The following is a 17,665-nucleotide window of genomic DNA, read 5'->3' as shown; positions in this document are numbered from 1 at the left end:
CTTTGGCCCCACAGACTCCTTGTCCAAGGGAGAGGCGTGGCCAGAGCAGAGCAAAGTAGAACTTTCTAAATGAGGGGCCCAGGGCAGACGCCTCTCTTGCCCAAGTCTAGGGGTAGAACTGGCTATCTGTATAAGTTAACAAAGACACAATACACTGATCTGCCATTTTTTCCTTTCTTAAAGCCACACTCAATTACATATGGAAGATAATCAGTAGGAAGTTCGTGCATACTTAAATATGTAGCCATGAGCTTAAAAAAGAAATCTTTCATTACAAAATGAGAAGGTCCCCAAATTCCTAATACTAAACTCCAACTCTTTCAACTGCTGGCTACTACTCTAACCTAAAGATATGCACCAAATGATTTTTTTTAAGGACAGCCAATATTTTAATGATATTGGAAAGATGACATCCTGGGTGATTTTTATACTTAATTAATGCCAGAATACATTTAAATTTGAAGTAATGGAAACCCAATGAGTTTTCAGCTAAACATGAATGACAAGCCAAAAAAGTATAATCTGCATAAATGTAGATATGCATACTACAGTTTGGTTATGTGTGGTTTCTCCAGGTTTAAAAGTAAGGCTACTTATTTCCTTAGCCTAGACATTCTATGAAAATTTCGAACAGCTTTATGTCTTTGATGAAGTGAAAAATATGCAAGCATCCTAATCGCTACAGAACTTCAAATTCCCCACCACTCTCAATCCTTCCACACACTCCCCCAAAAAGCAGAAAAAAAAAAGTGGTTTAGAATCTAAGTTTGACAAATTTTAATTAACTTAACATTTTTACTTTTCTTTTTTAATTAATTTTAATTGGAGGCTAATTACTTCACAATATTGTAGTGGTTTTTGCCATACACTAACATGAATCAGCCATGGGTATACATGTGTTCTCCCTCCTGAGTCCCCATCCCACCCCCCAGGGTCATCCCAGTGCACCAGCCCTGAGCACCCTGTCTCATGCATGGAACCTAGACTGGCGATCTATTTCACATATGGTAATATACACGTTTCAATGCTATTCTCTCAAATCATCCCACCCTCGCCTTCTCCCACAGAGTCCAAAAGTCTGTTCTTTATATCTGTGTCTCTTTTGCTGTCTCGCATATAGGGTCATCATTACCATCTTTCTAAATTCCATATATATGCATTAATATATTGTATTGGTGTTTTTCTTTCTGACTTACTTCACTCTGTATAATAGACTCCAGGTTAATCCACCTCATTAGAACTGATCCAAAAAATATGGAATGCTTCACAATTTTGTGTGTCATCCTTGCGCAGGGGCCATGCTAATCTTCTCTGTATGGTTCCAAATTTAGTATATGTGCTGCCAAAGCGAGCACAATATTTTTATCTTTTATAGGCATATAGAACAGTCTTTGGGACTCTGTGGGATAGGGTGAAGGTGGGATGATTGGGGAGAACGGCATTGTAGCATGTATATTATCATAAGTGACCAGTCCAGGTTCGACGCATGATACAGGATGCTTGGGGCTGGTGCACGGGGATGACATGGAGGGAGGATATGGGGAGGAGGGAGGTGGGAGGGGGGTTCGGGAGGGAGAGCACATGTACACCCGGGGCGGATTCATGTCAATGTATGGCAAAACCAACCAATATATTAATGTAAGGTAATTTGCCTCCAATAAAATAAATTTAAAAAAAAAGTAATTAGGTTGTCTCCAATTACAATTTTTGTTTCTGCTACTGTTTCATCACTAATATGTAATATGCAAATATATTAGGACACAAAGTTTTCATTTTAGTTTATATTTATGGTTAATCAGGCTCTGTAGTCACAGAATGAATCTGCTGTGTGACACCTCAGGTACATGGATCATAGAAGTTTCAGTCCCATACAACAGAGTCACACAGAGGAACCTGCACACACATTTGTATTCACATAAGCACACTGTTTTCTGGCTACCTTCCCACATACCCCAGCCCCAAACCCTCAAATGTATCCCATCTCCTCAGTATTCTTGCAGGTATCTAAACTGCAAGATCAGCTCTGACCTCAGACCTGATATAAAGTAGAGAATACATCACTCACACTGAATTTGGAACTGAGCCCACTAAGTGGAAAAACTCCAGCTACAGCCTCTCAATTCATCATTCACAGTTCACAGCTGGGCACAGGGTTGCACTTTCTGCAGAGGAGCTGTGACTTAAAATTGCAAGGGACCATAATTGTCAAGACACCAAAACTCCTTTCACCCTACTCAGTTCATGGATAAAACTCAGCGAGTCTTGTTTTAATAGAAGAAATACGATGAAAAAGAAACTCTGTGAAACGTCAGGCTATGTAGTCCCTCAAGTCATCACATACAAAACAAATTGTTATTTGGTCTACAATAATGGCAAGCCACTCCAGTACTATTGCCTAGAAAATCCCATGGATGGAGGAGCCTGGTAGGCTGCGGTCCATGGGGTCTCTAAGGGTCGGACATGACTGAGTGACTTCACTTTCACTTTTCACTTTCACACATTGGAGAAGGAAATGGCAACCCACTCCAGTGTTCTTGCCTGGAGAATCCCAGGGACGGGGGAGCCTGGTGGGCTTCCGTCTATGGGGTCACACAGAGTCGGACACGACTGAAGTGACTTAGCAGCAGCAGCAGCAGCGTCTGTGTAGTAGAGGTGGAGGCACTACACCTTATACCAGCCTGACTTTCTAAAGTTTAACCAGGGCTAAAAGGGGTGGGGTGGGTGGTAACAATAAAGTTACTAACACTGAGCAGTTTCCCTCTGTGCCCGGAACCATGCTAGGCCCTTCTCAGGCAGTGTAGCCTCATCACATACTCCAGACCCAGACCACCTGGTTTTGAATGCCAACACCACCATGCAATAACTATGCAACCTTAGGTAGGTTACTTAGCCTATCTGTATTTTAGTTTCCTCATCTGTAAAATGGGGTAATAAAAGCACCACATATGATTTTCATGAGAATTAAATGAGTATGTGTAAAGCACTCAGAACAGTGTCAGACACACTGCCAAATAAATACAGTTGCCAGATAAAGTACAGAATACCTAGTGAAATTTGCATTTCATATAAATGACTACTTTTATAGTGCTGCTGCTACTGCTAAGTCACTTCAGTCGTGTCCGACTCTGTGTGACCCCACAGACAGCAACCCACCAGGCTCCTCCATCCATGGGATTTTCAAGGCAAGAGTACTGGAGTGGGGTGCCATCGCCTTCTCCGACTTTTATAGTGCAAGTACTACCAAATATTTCATAAGACATACTTGTACCAAAAAAAAAATTGTCATTGTATATCTGCAATTCAAATTTAACTGGGCATCCTGAATGTATGCATGTAGCTAAATCTGGCAACCATACATACAAATTTGCTGTTAAAATTTCACAAACACTCATGCTAAACTCTTGAGGCCAGATGTTTCAGAGCTCACAGAGTCTAGAAAAGCAATGCAATGCATAAACCACAGATGATATAATACTGCCAGCAATGTCTGAAGTAGCACTCCTGAAGGAAACACATTAATAATTCTATAGGGAATAGTGCGCATTCTCTGAAGAGGGATGAACAATGCCTAAAACAGCCTCACATGAGTTAAGATACAGTCTTGCCATCACAAGAATTGATGCCAGGTCCAATCTTGCCAACTGAGTTACAATGCTCTCTGAGTAAGGGGTAAAGGGTAAGACATCATGGACCTCAAATTCTAGTACTACCACCATTATTATTTTCTTCTGTTCTCATAACCAGCATGATAAATTAAAAACTCTTCCCTGGTGGCTCAGTAGTAAAGAATCTGCCTGCTAATGCAGGAGAAGTGGGTTCAATCCCTGATCGGTAACATCTCACATGCTGCAAAGCAATTTAAGCCCTGTGGGCCACAACGATTGAGCCTGTGCTCTGTAACAAGAGAAGCCACCACAATAAGTCCACTCACCACAACTAGAGAGTACCCTCTGCTCTCCACAACTAGAGAAAGTCCATGGGAAGCAACAAAAGCCCAGTGCAGAAAAAAAAAATTCTTTTTCCCATTTTACAGAGTGTGAAACTGAGCCATAGGTGGATTTATGTATTTAGCCCAGATCACACAGCCTATATGTGTCCAGATAAGCCTTCAAACTCAAGTCAGCCTCGCTGCTCTTATCCACTACCACCACTATCATTAACAAGCCCTTTGCTTGATTCCTAACTTCTTTGTATTCTTTCTCCATCTGCTATTCTGAAAGAGGGATTAGGACCTGAATAGAAAAGAGAAGTAAAGAAGGCACCTCAGAAAAGATGGCACCTTCTCACAAAATGCCCAGAACACCCTTCTCCCAAACATCATCCTACAGGCAACATAAGCACGTGGCGCTGAGGCAGGCACACAAGTGATGCACGCTGTGCTGAGGCAGGGATGCACGCAATGCACATGGCGCTGAAATAGCCGTGCACGAGATGCACGCAGTACCAAGGCACGCAGGCACGCAACACACACGGTGCCAAGGCAGGCACACACGTGGCACCAAGACACACACGCACATGATGCATGAGGCGCCGAGACATGCACGAACGCGGCACCGAGGCACGCACGCACATGGCACCAAGACACGCAGGGACGTGATGCACGCAGCCCCCAGGCAGGCACATACGCAACACAAGAGGCGCTGAGGCAGTCACACACGCAACGCCGAGGCACGCACAAGGTGCTGAGGCACGCACGCACGCACGCATGCACGTGGGGCCGAGGCACACACGCACGCGCCGCCGAGGGAGGCACGTGACGCACACGGCACGTAGGCGGGCTCCTGACGCAGGCGGGAACGTGGCGCCGCCGAGGTGGGTGTGTGACACACGCGGCGCTGAGGCGGGCACGCAGTGCTGAGGCGGGCACGTGATGCACATGGCGCCGAGGCGGGCTCGTGACGCACGTGGCGCCAAGGCGGGCACAAAGTGCCAAGGCGGGCACGAGATGCACGCAGCACGTAGGCGGGCTCCTGAGGCAAGCGGCGCCCAGCCGGGCACGCAGCACCGAGGCAGGCATGTGACACACGCGGCGCCGAGGCGGACACGCAGCGCAGAGGCGGGCACGTGGTGCCAAGGCGGGCTTGTGACACACGTGGCGCTGAGGCGGGCACGCAGCGCCGAGGCGGACACGTGACGCACACGGTGCCGAGGCGGGCTCCTGACGCATGCGGCGCCGAGGAGGGCACACAGCGCCGAGGCGGGCTCGTGACGCACGCGGCGCCGAGGCGGGCTCGTGACGCACGCGGCGCCGAGGCGGGCTCGTGACGCACGCGGCGCCGAGGCGGGCTCGTGACGCACGCGGCGCCGAGGCGGGCTCGTGACGCACGCGGCGCCGAGGCGGGCTCGTGACGCACGCGGCGCCGAGGCGGGCTCGTGACGCACGCGGCGCCGAGGCGGGCTCGTGACGCACGCGGCGCCGAGGCGGGCTCGTGACGCACGCGGCGCCGAGGCGGGCTCGTGACGCACGCGGCGCCGAGGCGGGCTCGTGACGCACGCGGCGCCGAGGCGGGCTCGTGACGCACGCGGCGCCGAGGCGGGCTCGTGACGCACGCGGCGCCGAGGCGGGCTCGTGACGCACGCGGCGCCGAGGCGGGCTCGTGACGCACGCGGCGCCGAGGCGGGCTCGTGACGCACGCGCACACAGCAAGGCTTACACTAAAAACACCTAGCAAGGGAAACAAGCTGTCCGGTAGCGACGGGATCATTGCCATTCTTCAGGCTTTTTCATTATTGTGATTCGTAGTAGAAACAAAGCTCATGAAATAAGTGGTCCTCTATACAAAACTCAAGTAAGCTCAAATTGAAAGTTTGAGTTCAAAAATGTAAATTTCACACATATGCGAGAACCGTTCCATAGCCAAAGCACAAAGGGACGTCAGGTCTAAAAGCTGACCTCTGATAATCCTACCTTGTCCTTCACCCTACTCCAGGTTACCCTCTCTCCACTGGAGAAAACCCTGTGTCATCTGCTCTGCTGGGAACAAGAAAGGACCTGGGAATTTGTACTTCTTTTGCACCCTTTCTGGGACAAGATCAAAAAGCTGCAACAGTTGTCTAGTTACTAGACTCCAGTAGATCTAATGTTATGAAAAAATAGAGCAAGACACGACTAGGATCCAAGAAAGTTACCTGGCATGGCGTCTGGCACACGGGCACAGATGGACAGGAGCCAGACATGAACTTGAAGCCCAGCCCTGCCGCTAACTCAGGTTGTGACGCTAACTTAGCAAGCTATTTAGCTTTGGAAGCGTACATTTCCTTATCTGCAGTGGGGCCAGGTGATAGCACCAACTTCATGGGGTTCTTATGAAGATTTTATGAGATGGCACATGTAAGTCACTGAACATACTGCCTGGTTAAAAGTGTGTGTGTGTGTAACTTAAGAAAGACCAAAAAGAAAGAATTGTGGTTGTCAAGGAGTGTTTGATTAGCAGATGTAAATGTTTTATATATAGGATGGTTAACAGGGTCCTACTGTATAGCACAGGGAACTAAATTCAATGATGGTGGTGGTTTAGTTGCTAAATCGTGTCCGACTCTTGTGACCCCATGAGCTGTAACCTGCCAGGCTCCTCTATCCCTGGGATTTCCTAGGTAAGGATACTAGAGTTGCTTGCCATTTCCTTCTCCCAGGGATCTTCCCAACCCAAGGATACAACTCAGGTCTCCTGCATTGCAGGTGGATTCTTTACCAATTGAACCACCAGGGAAGCCTGTAATAAACTATCATGGGAAAGAATGCATATATAGTGTGTGTGTGTATGTGTGTGTGTGTGTGTATATATATATATAGTGTGTAGTATATATATACTATATATAGTGTGTATATGTATAGTATAAGTGAGATTGCTGTACAGCAGTAATTAACACATTGCAATTCAACTATACTTCAATTTTAAAAGTTTTTAAAAAGAACTCTAATAACACAGCTATCTAACCTAGTATCTTTGTATAAAGCCTCAGAGTTTAAAAGCCCTTTTACCTATGTCTTTTCCATTTTAACCAATGCCACCATCAAAAACCTAAGTATTTTCTTGATTCTCTGTATTTTTTTACAGCCCACATCCAGCAAAGGCAATAGGAATGTCAATGGTCTCTGTCTTCAGGTTTTAAGAAAGGCCATTCAGCCTTCCACACCTTGGAATACTGCACAGCTGTTTTATTGCAAAAAACAAACAAACAAAACAGGAAACCTATATTCCACAACTTCACACCAAGACTTTAAAGTTTAAATTTCATCAGAATTGCATTTCATACTTGGTAAACCTCAAACAAGCAAAATACTAAAAATACCACCTGTTTTCTCTTCCACTCCCCAAGGTACCATAATTATAACTTGACACAGGGTGGAAAACTGACTTACCAGCTTCAATGCATTCTGGCTTCAGGCAGTACTCTGGTTTAGCATGGAGACTTAAGAAACCTTGACTCACTGTAAAAACAGACCAAAATAAATGACTGGCTTGCAGCAGACCACCAACAGGTAACCCACTGTCAGGTACACATGTGAGACGTTTGATATCTATTCATCCTTCCCTGTGTTGACACCACATTAAAAAATCCACTTGACTCAGTGTAATAGAACCAGACTCTGGTCACTAGCTAAGCAACCTTGGTGAGACTCTTGGTTGCTCCCAAACTTGGTTTGCTTGAATGTGAAGACAAGTGGGCACAACTAGACCAGCGCTTCTTAGAGTGGGGTCCCAGGGGCAAAGGCAGCACAGCAATATCACCTGGGAGCTGATGAGAAATGCAGATGACCAAGCCCTACCCTGACCTTCAGACTCAAACTCAGGTTGGAGCCCAACCATCCTCATTTTATTTAATTGTAATTTATTTATTTGTTTATGGCTTTACCGGGTCTTGACTGCTTTGCTTGGGCTTTCTCTAGAGAGTTGCTGTGAGTGGGGGCTACTCTCTAGTTGTGGTGCATGGTCTTCTCATTGCAATGGCTTCTCTTGTTGTGGAGCACAGTCTCTAGGCGTGTGGGCTTCAATAGTTGTGGCACAGGGACTTAGTTGCCTCACAGTATATGGGATCTTTCTGGACCAGGGATCAAACCCGCATCCCCTGCATTGGCAGGCAGACTCTTAACCTCTGGTCCACCAGGGAGTTCCATTTGCATTTTAACAAGCCCTCCATGTTATTCTGATGCTAACTCAAGTTTGAGAACCATTTGGTTAAATAATCCCTAAAGTCTCTATCTCCAATTATCTGTGGTTTAAGTCTAATCATTTCACTTTTTGTTTACAACTACATTCTCATTTTAGTGATGGGAAAATTGAAAGTTATAGACTGTGTCATTTGGATTAAATCCAGAGTGAAAGGAGAAAGCTAGCATATGTGGCATTTAAAGTTCTGCATCTTATCTAAACGATTCATACAGATACAGCCCATAAAAGGAGGAAGAGTAACACTGATTTTTTTTTTTCTGTCGAGAGAATCATTATCTGCCTGTCCTGTACTCCACACCCACCTCCCACCAGGCCCAGCCCAGCTACCACACAGATACAGCTTGGTGGACCAAGTTTCCAACTACTTCCACCAAAACAAAACCAAACAGAAACCCTACAAGACCTAAGTAGCTTTTCACCAATGGCTTCATTTCCCCCTCCTGGCTGGCAACTTTCTGCAGATGTATGGAGGGGTGCCCTGTTCATAAACTTCAGGTAGCACCTGGATGTTAGCAGACATGAGTTTAGACTTTGAAAATATTTGTGATAGCTGAGGAAATTGTGGGGAATTCATTATTGCTGTACTCTGTGAGCAGAAATAAGGAATCATTTGGAAATGTGGCCATGGGGAGATGGAAGGTAGAGGGTGAAGGGAGGCCAAGGTCTTTCAAGGCATCCTCAGCAGAGAAAAAGTATCCCTATGTTTCTGCTAGAGATGGAAGACCTATACGTCACCTGCCAGTGTGGCCATTTGTATATTTATTAACCTACATTCTAAGAGGAGCCTGCTTTTTCTTTGTTCTTTTCTCTGCTGCCATCCTCCAGTCTTTTTACCTGTGTTACATTAAACGTTCAAGAAAATTGCCTATGAAACAAACATCGCAGGCCTATTTTTAAGAAAAGAAGTATCTTAAAATTATATTTTGATTTCTTTAGAAATATATATATATGGAGCATATAAAAATATATATATGTGGAGCATAACAATTAGCATGAAATATTTCAATATGCCTTGGTGATTGAACCATAAATTTTCCCTTCAGTCTATTACTATATGTTTACCAAATGTTCTTTAATGAGCATGTCTTTTTTTAATGTGGAAAAAGAAAGTTTATTGTAAATAATAATATTTTATCATTCTGGACAATACCTTCTTGATACTAACCTTATTTTATTTTAGAAAAAAGATAATAGTGAAAGACTTACTCCTTTCAAGATACAAACTTCCAGTTATAAAATAAATAGGTCATGTGGAGGTAACATATAGCCTGGTGACCATAGTTAGTAACACTATATTGTATATCTGGAAGTTGATAAGAGAGTAGATCTTAAAAGTTTTCACCACAGGAAAAAGTATCATTTGACAAAAATACCATTTCTTTTTTAATTTGAGAGCATACAACTATTTAAAAGCAAATGTCTCTGAATGTATACATCCAAATGGATGTGGCCACCTGAAGCAATACTTCTCAAACTTTAATTTGCAAATGAATCACCTGGGGATCTTGTGAAAAATGCAGATTCTGAATCAGTAGGTCTGGGGTGGGGCTCAGGCTCCCAAGTGATGCGGATGCTGCTGGTCCACGACCACACTTGGGAGTAGCGAAGGCTGAGGGAGACTTATTCTCTAACATCATTACACCTTCTCTTAAAGATTCTAAGTGAAAGAGAGCCAAGTTATCGGACACATCAGAAAGTTTTTTTTTCTATTTTATGTATGCCTCCTTACCCATAATAGCATCAACTGGCTTAATGAATTTTACTGTGCTTGAAAAACTTTAGAGCTGATCCCAAAGGATCATTTTCTCTCGAAGAACAAAGATTTGGAATCCCCTAATTCTAATGGTTAGGATCCACACGGCAGAGGGCCTGGGTTCGATCCCTGGTTGGGGAACTAATATCCCACAAGCTGAGTGGTGTGGGAGAAAAAAAAAATGCTGCCATCAAGAATATTCTAATAATATGCTACAGCCTCAGAACTCCCATAAGAGTGGGAGGAATTTCAAAGAAGCTTCAAGCAGCAGTAACATCATTAAAAAGAGCACATATTTTTACATAAACAATAATCACTTGGATTTTTAAGTCTGGCAGTGTTTGCAAAACACTGATAGTCTAAATTTGTAGTCACTTCTCACATTGTGCATAGTCCTTGACATTATCATTTTTCCCCCAGTTGTGAATTTCAGGATAGGACACTTGCCTAAACCCCAAGTGCCAAGAAATCTCACAACAGTTTTCAAAAGCCTCAAGTTCAGTTGCAGGAATAGGAGATTCAGCAATAAACCCATCTAATTTCCTAAATCTTCAGCCACAGAAAACATGGAAAGATGGTTTTCTCGTTTTAGCAGTTTTCAACCACACAACCCTAACTTTTTAATGTTTAATTACTGGCTTTCCCTTGCCAAGATAAACGTGGCCGCCTGCATCCTGCATATGCCAAGGTCTGTTTCCAGGCTTGCTACATTTCAAACAGCACCTAGACTCTCCTCAGGAAAGAGCTTGGACCTCCATAATTTTCAAGCTAATGAAATAGTATAGGCCGCATGAGAAAAATACAAAGGAGAACAGTCAAAGATTCAGAATGCCTAAAATCTTAGAACATCCCTCTCCCCTTTCTAAGATATTTCATTCTTTCTCATAAGAATATGTTTTTATCATCATATATACTCTCTGGGAACATCATTCTTACCAACAGTCATTAAAATCAATGAATCACAATACCTTTCAAATCTTTGGAGGAAAACCTCTGTTTTCCTTCATATTAACTTTTAAATCTAATAGAAAGAGTTAAAATTTTATTCCACCAGAGTTACTAGATTGGAAAGGAATTGAAGAATGCCACTAAAGGTGGATTTTTAAAGACTGTATTTTGTGAGTTAAATTTCATGAGTCATTCAGGCAAACATTGACAAAAATCAAATGGAAAGAAATTCCAGCATGGTTTGATCACAATGTAAAGTCTTTCCTCACAAAATAAATGAAAGTATCTGACTATGAATTCGTCAATACTCATTTTGCTAAATGTAATGCATAATAAAATGTTTGCCTGAGGCAACCAAGTCCTCCAGCCACTTGAAGCCACTTTATACCCACTTCACATTTTGGATTATGTATTTGGTACTTGGGCATTCATATTTATTTACCTTCCTAAAGAAAAAACTTCCTTTCATTTGCATATTTAATATAAAAACTAAGGATGCACCACCTACTAACACAAGCAAACAGCCCTCCACCTGCATCCTGACAAGGTTTGCCAGAATTAAGCACAAGGAAACCACTGCGCACTCACCCAGGTCCCTGGCCTCCAGTGCCCCCACTTACCTAGAAAGAGGACTATACCCAGCACCAGGGTGCCACCAACGAACACGACGAGGGCGATTCGAGTGCCTCTGTTGGCTGCCTTTCCGATCTCCATGCTGCTCCCTGTTTCTGCCTCCATCGGGAGAGACAGAGAGGCCAGTCAAGAAGAAAGTCGCTTTTTGTGGTTTGGTGGCTGGTCTCAAGAGTCTGTTAGGCGTTGACATCCAAGGTTCTCATGCTCTTCTACTAATGGACAGGTTAAAAAAAAAAAAATCCCGTCAGGAAATGTCCTCTCACCACCCTTTCTCAAATAATTCTTCACAAATGAAATGAAACCCAAAATATTGGTTGCCTTGCCTTTCCCCCTGACCAGACAAAACAAACAGTGGTTGCTTTATCTTGGTGCTCTCCCCCAGCAAAGTCCCTCTCAACCGACCGTTTGGCAGGCTCTTCTCTCAGGCGTTCCGAGTGTACATTTTTTACTATGTTGCTGAACAGATGTTTTAGCTATTTAAATGTATAGTCACTTGGGGAGGAAAACACAATTGTCTTTATCAAAACTGGATTCTCGTCAAACTCCCCCAAACTATGATAAGTTAGGTGGCAAGGATTCTTCAGACCCACTTCAAGATCTCAAAGAATTATATAATTCGTTTGCCATAAGCATTCTGCTCGCCTGAATTGTCTTCATCAAAGATATTCTTTCAGTGTGCAAGTCCCCTTTTAAAGCCTTCTAAGAGTTCCGGGGATATCCTGGAGCATTTTATTTTCGGAACTTTGTGTATGACAGCATGTGCCAAAAATCAGAGTCATAGCCCAGTGCGGTGCAAAGTAGCAATTAAGACAACCTACAGAGGCTGATGGTTTGGACTGGAACTTGTTTTTAAGGAAGAAGGAAAAGCACTTCCTTTCTGTGGTGCTAAGAATTGTAAAAGGGTGAAAAAGTGTTCAAATTAAGCTTATTAGTAGGCACACAGATATGGCAAGAGGATTTTCCTTGCGTGTTTTGATGAAATGTACACCCATGTATTTTGCCCTCCAGCCCCACCACCGGTTAGTACGTTCTTCTGTTTTCATTAAGCCCCCGTCTCAGCAGGTTCCCCAGGATGAACTCAGAGGTTATTGATTTCACTGGAAAGACTGATTAATAACTGGTTCTTTGATTTCTTGGATTATACTAACAATGTAAGTGATAAAAATGTGCTTTCTTCATGGGGCAGGGCAACTGATATTTCAATGTTATTATTACACTTGATTAAGTTTTGCTGGAGGTCATACGACAGTTTGGAGTGGAGCTGAATTCAGCTACATGTGGAAACCAGAAGAGTGCTTTTCTTATACAAAACTTTTCTGCCCACTGCCCTAGGGGTTCATACGAAGGCTCTGCAGACAGTCCTGTACCACCTGTTACCTTACTTTCTGCTCATTGCATGCACCCCCCCAAGCCAGAAAAGCACAAGCTTTTGTCCAAACATCATGGTATGTTATAGACACTATGTGCTCATCAACTGCTGGTTTATTTTGGTGTTATTGCTCCAATAACACATCCTAGCAGGCCTTTGACTTCTAGGATGGGATCCTCCCAAGAGTTTTGGGACTTGACTCCATAATGCTTCTTAGACTGCAAGCTCCATGAGGTCAGGAATCGTATCTGTCAAGTTCAGTGCTGCAGCCCCATCAGCCACAGTCTGTGGCCTGCAACAGTGAAGGGAGAAATACAAGCAATGAAAATTATACCAGTCAGCTCCAGCCACTTACTCTTAAAAAAACAGCTTCAGGAACCCCAGACGCTAGTGTCTTTCAGCCTCTTGATTCCTTCTAGATGCTCAGATGGTAGTAATACTTCACATGGGTATTTTCACATTTTAACCCCATGGTAAACCTATATATGGGGCTTCCTTGGTGGCTCAGCAGTAAAGAATCCACCTGCCAATGCAGGAGACCTGGGTTCGATCCCTGGATTGGGAGCATCCCCTAGAGAAGGAAATGGCAACCCATTCTAGTATTCTTGCCTGGAGAATCACATGGACGGAGGAGCCTGGTGGGCTACAGTCCACAGGGCTGCAAAAGAGTTGGACATGACTGAGTGACTAAACATTAACAACAAACCTTTATACTTTCTAGCAAAGGTATTTTTCTCTCTGTTTTGCCCCCAAGAATGTTGAGGTCCAAGGACTGGCCTCTGGTGACATAGGAAAAGCTGGAAGTGGAAAGATAGCAAGGGGATCACTACCATCTCCTATGCACAGGGAAGAGGACACACTCAGAAGCTCGACACCAGGACCACACCTTCCCTTTCTCCTTCTTTCTAATCTCCTCACACCTTTCTAGGTCCAGGCTGGTGATTGTGAGTTGACAACTGGAAACCTTGGACTGGCAGTTTCCCCAAAGATGAGGGCAATTGGGATTTAGTCTGAAGCACACCTGTCCATCACATAACCACATGGATTCATTCCTGAACACTTGACTGCTCAGTGAAAAGCCTTTAAACCCAAAAATAGTTCCATTACTTGTAACAGGAAAATTACGGTGCATTTCATCCCAAATAAAGATATGCAAATATAGATTTAAAAATGTATTAATTGAACAATGAAAATAGGTCTGTTCAAAATGTCGAAAATAAATAGCTCATATAATGTAATGAAGGTTTATTTTACCCACCAAAGGACTAAAGGAAGACATGAGAGTAGGTGGGGATTGGTAGAAGAAAGGGTACAGGTTAATCATTCATCATCAGGTGCATTCGTCATTCTGTGCCATTGTCTGCACTAATTTTTCAACCTTTTCAGAGATGATTATTTTGTACTCAAACTGCACTTAAAAATAAAGTTGTAGCACAGAAAAAAACCTGTAGAGCAAAACAAATTCAAAGCATCGTGTACTCACAAGAGACAAAAGCAGGGATCTGCAAACTAGGGCACAAGGCCCACTGCCTGTTTTTGTAAATAAAGTTTTATTGGAACAAGGTCATGCCCATTTGTCAATGTATCATCTATGCTTGCTTTCATGCAATGAAGTCAAAGTTGAGTAGTTTTGTGACACAGATGGTATGTGAGGCTTAGAATATTCTCTGGCCCTTTAAAGTTTACCAATCCCTGAACTAACTGCTGCCTCTTCACCTCACCTACATGGCGCACATAAACAAAGCAAAATTGTCACTGATCACACTTGACCTGCTTCTGAAAATTGTTCTACTTGATATTCTGTAAATACAAGCTGTTGTGTCAAGGAAATTGGCCAATGTATCTATGCCTGAAATTGTAATATTGAAGTTACAGCATATTGTTTAGTGTGTTTTGAGGTGAAAAGTCAGTATTCTGCTATTAAAAAGAAGTGGGCTTTGTCAAATAAATTTATAATTTCTCAATAGCTGTAAAAATTAGTAAAGTAAAAAGTCACTGTGCAAGTGAGTCTATTAATAGTTGGGTCTGTACCAACCCAGTTGTTTCAGTTAAGAAGCTCCAAGCAACTTGCCTGGTAGTCCAGTGGCTAGGACTACACTCCCAATACAGGGGTCCATGTTCAAACACTGGTCAGGGAACTAGATCCAGCATGACGCAACAAAGATCTGGTGTAGCCAAATAAATATGTTTAAAAAGAAGAAGAAGCTCCAAGACTATCAGGAGCCTTAACTGGAATCAATTAATGAATCAACAGAAGTTTCTTGAGCTTTTCTCAGGTGCCTGGCCCTCTGCAAGGCCTGTGAGGGAAGACAAAGAAGCTATGCCAGAGATTCCAGACTGGAAAACTGAGCTTGGGCAGGAAAATACTCAAAACACATGGCAACCTAATTGCAGAACACTACAGGCCAGCAAGTATCTAGAGAAATAGAAATCTCGAGCAGTAGATTTGTTGGGAAGACTTCCAGAAGGAGGACCTGCAAGACTGGACAGCTTAGGGAAAAAAGGAAGGCTTTCAAATAGGCCAAACCCCACCCCAAGAGGGGACTTGCATGGGCATTCACATCTCTGCCTGCAGAACTCACAGGTGAGACTGTTCATCCAGAGACATGAATCTGGCAATCTCAGCCCAATCCCAGTGGCCTGGAAGACAACTGGAGGCAAGTCTTTATGCTAGACATGAGTGCATCTGGTCATTACTTGGATGTTTGGGGTCTTCTGTTTCTGGCAGTAAAATCCCACGTGGGCCACAATTTCAGTGAGAGGGAAGGAAATGATTCAAATCCTGAAAAATGTACTCATCCATTCCCTGGAAGGAGGAGGGAGTGAGTGAAGGGAAAAGAGGGAGAGAGAAACTAAACACTGAAAACAGAGCTGGGAGCTGTGGCGGGGTCTTGTTATTTGTTGGCAGGTCCATCAGACTATGGAGGGTTCAAGATCTAGGCCTTCCACTAATGAGACTCATTATTTATATTATATCTGATCTTTTACAACATCTTTCTTAGCTAGGTGTTCTGTCTCCTTTTACAGATGAGGAAACTGAAGTTTGGAGCTAGTAAGTGATTTGCCAAGGTCACATAGCAGATATCTATCTTAGGGCCTGAGGGGTTTCAAATTCCAACCTCTTTACTCTGTGCCATGCTACTTGATAAATTTATCTACCTCAGGTAATTAGCACAGTTAGATGTAGCATGTCAAAATGACACGTGAGCTGAAGGAAAGTAATAAACTATGCTTCCTCTAATTCTCTTGTTTAAAAGACATGAGGTTTTATTTCCTTAATAGGAACAGCAGCCATAATTTAATATGGGGAAGAAAGCTTTTGAGTTGGGGAACAAAAATAACAATACATAAAATATCTCCTGATTTCCTGCTGCTAGTAACTGAACGTTAGGAAAGATCTATAAATTTGAAAGGTATCTGAGCCTAAAGGGGGCTTTTATTCCCTGATTTTCTCACTTCCTGGGCCATACATCTTCTATTTCTTCAGGATGCCCCCACTTTATGCGTATTATCATTGGTCCTTTCAGCAGTTCTAGGATATAGGAATCTTTTCCCAGGTTTTACAGAAAAGGTCACTGAAGCTGGCAGAGGATAAGTAATATTGCCAAGGTCACCTGGTGGGTAAACGACAGGGCCCAGTTGGAACTCATATCTATGTGGCTGCTCTTTTGAGAGGGACCCAGGATTCGTTCTAAACAGGCATGACAAAATGACAGACACAAAGACAGGCTTCAAAAGAAGAAGAGTGTTACAGTTTTCAAGAGGAAGGTGTCACCTACAAATTGGCACTTAACAAGAGCATTGCCAACAACTGAACAACAAAGGCATTCTCCATCTGCCTCTACAGAGATTGAACCCTGCTATATACTCTTGCCTGGAAAATCCCATGGATGGAGGAGCCTGGTAGGCTGCAGTCCGTGGGGTCGCTAAGGGTCGGACACGACTGAGCGACTTCACTTTCACTTTTCACTTTCACACATTGGAGAAGGAAACGGCAACCCACTCCAGTGTTCTTGCCTGGAGAATCCCAGGGACGGGGGAGCCTGGTGGGCTTCCGTCTATGGGGTCACACACAGTCGGACACGACTGAAGTGACTTAGCAGCAGCAGCATAGCTGCTATAGCTGTTGACCTTCAACAACCCCTGAGGGAGTTCAGGGTGGAGTGAGGCACTCTGTCCTCCAGGGAATCTAGTGGGACAGGTCTTTAGATAGTTGGATATTTTTAGGAACAAATTTCATGATCTCAATCCTTGTATCTAGAGAAGCACTAAATCCCTTCATGGTGACATCACATCCTCATGACTAACAAGAAAGCTTCTATAAAATGAGTGCTTAATGGTACTGAACTCCCCTATCACCAAAATCTTATATATTGACCTTCCCCCACTGCTGCTTTGGAGCAGTCTCTCGGAGCTATCTGAGATGCTGCCTCCTGGGCTGTGGTCTTCATGTTGCCCCAAATAAAACTTAACTCACAACTTTCAAGTTGTGCATCTTTTTTGGTTGACAAAGGGGCATGGGGAAGCACCAGGGTTGGTCGGACAGCAGGAGGGGAGAGGGGAAAGTATGAGCAAAAAAGAAGAAATGGGCGAGCCTGGGTAAGTAACTGAACAGGTTTAGAATGTGAATCATTTCAGCAGGCTCTGGTCTACCAGAGTGGTCTCTCGTTGCCTAGTACCTAGCCCTGGGGTGATCAGGGCAGGGGGATATGGTCCTGGACACTGCACAAGCCTGATCAAAAGAGGCAGGTGGGAGCATGGACTCGGGATTGGTTGCTTTGCATTTCA

The 17,665-nt window shown here is 43.8% G+C and overlaps 1 protein-coding gene and 1 non-coding gene across 2 annotated transcripts in view; both read right to left on the bottom strand.

Moving 5' to 3' along the window:
* Positions 1-12,164, bottom strand: part of PHEX (phosphate regulating endopeptidase X-linked) — a 218,853-nt gene extending 206,689 nt beyond the window's left edge. The window contains exons 1-2 of the mRNA XM_055393675.2: positions 11,496-12,164; positions 7,364-7,432 (exon numbers count right to left, since the gene is read on the bottom strand). Coding sequence (XP_055249650.1) covers positions 7,364-7,432; positions 11,496-11,613 — 187 coding nt within the window. The 5' untranslated portion in view covers positions 11,614-12,164. The remainder of the gene's footprint in view (positions 1-7,363; positions 7,433-11,495) is intronic.
* Positions 1,249-1,355, bottom strand: LOC129535372 (U6 spliceosomal RNA). Its single transcript, XR_008681634.1, has one exon. It is a non-coding gene; the product is annotated as a U6 spliceosomal RNA (small nuclear RNA).
* Positions 12,165-17,665: the final 5,501 nt, after the last annotated feature.

This window comes from Moschus berezovskii, chromosome X (assembly GCF_049115385.1).
Source record: "Moschus berezovskii isolate FMDL1 chromosome X, NW_MosBer_1.0, whole genome shotgun sequence".
Lineage (NCBI taxonomy): Eukaryota > Metazoa > Chordata > Mammalia > Artiodactyla > Moschidae > Moschus > Moschus berezovskii.
The sequence above is the reverse complement of the archived record's forward strand: the minus strand, read 5'-3'. Positions and strand labels throughout refer to the sequence as shown.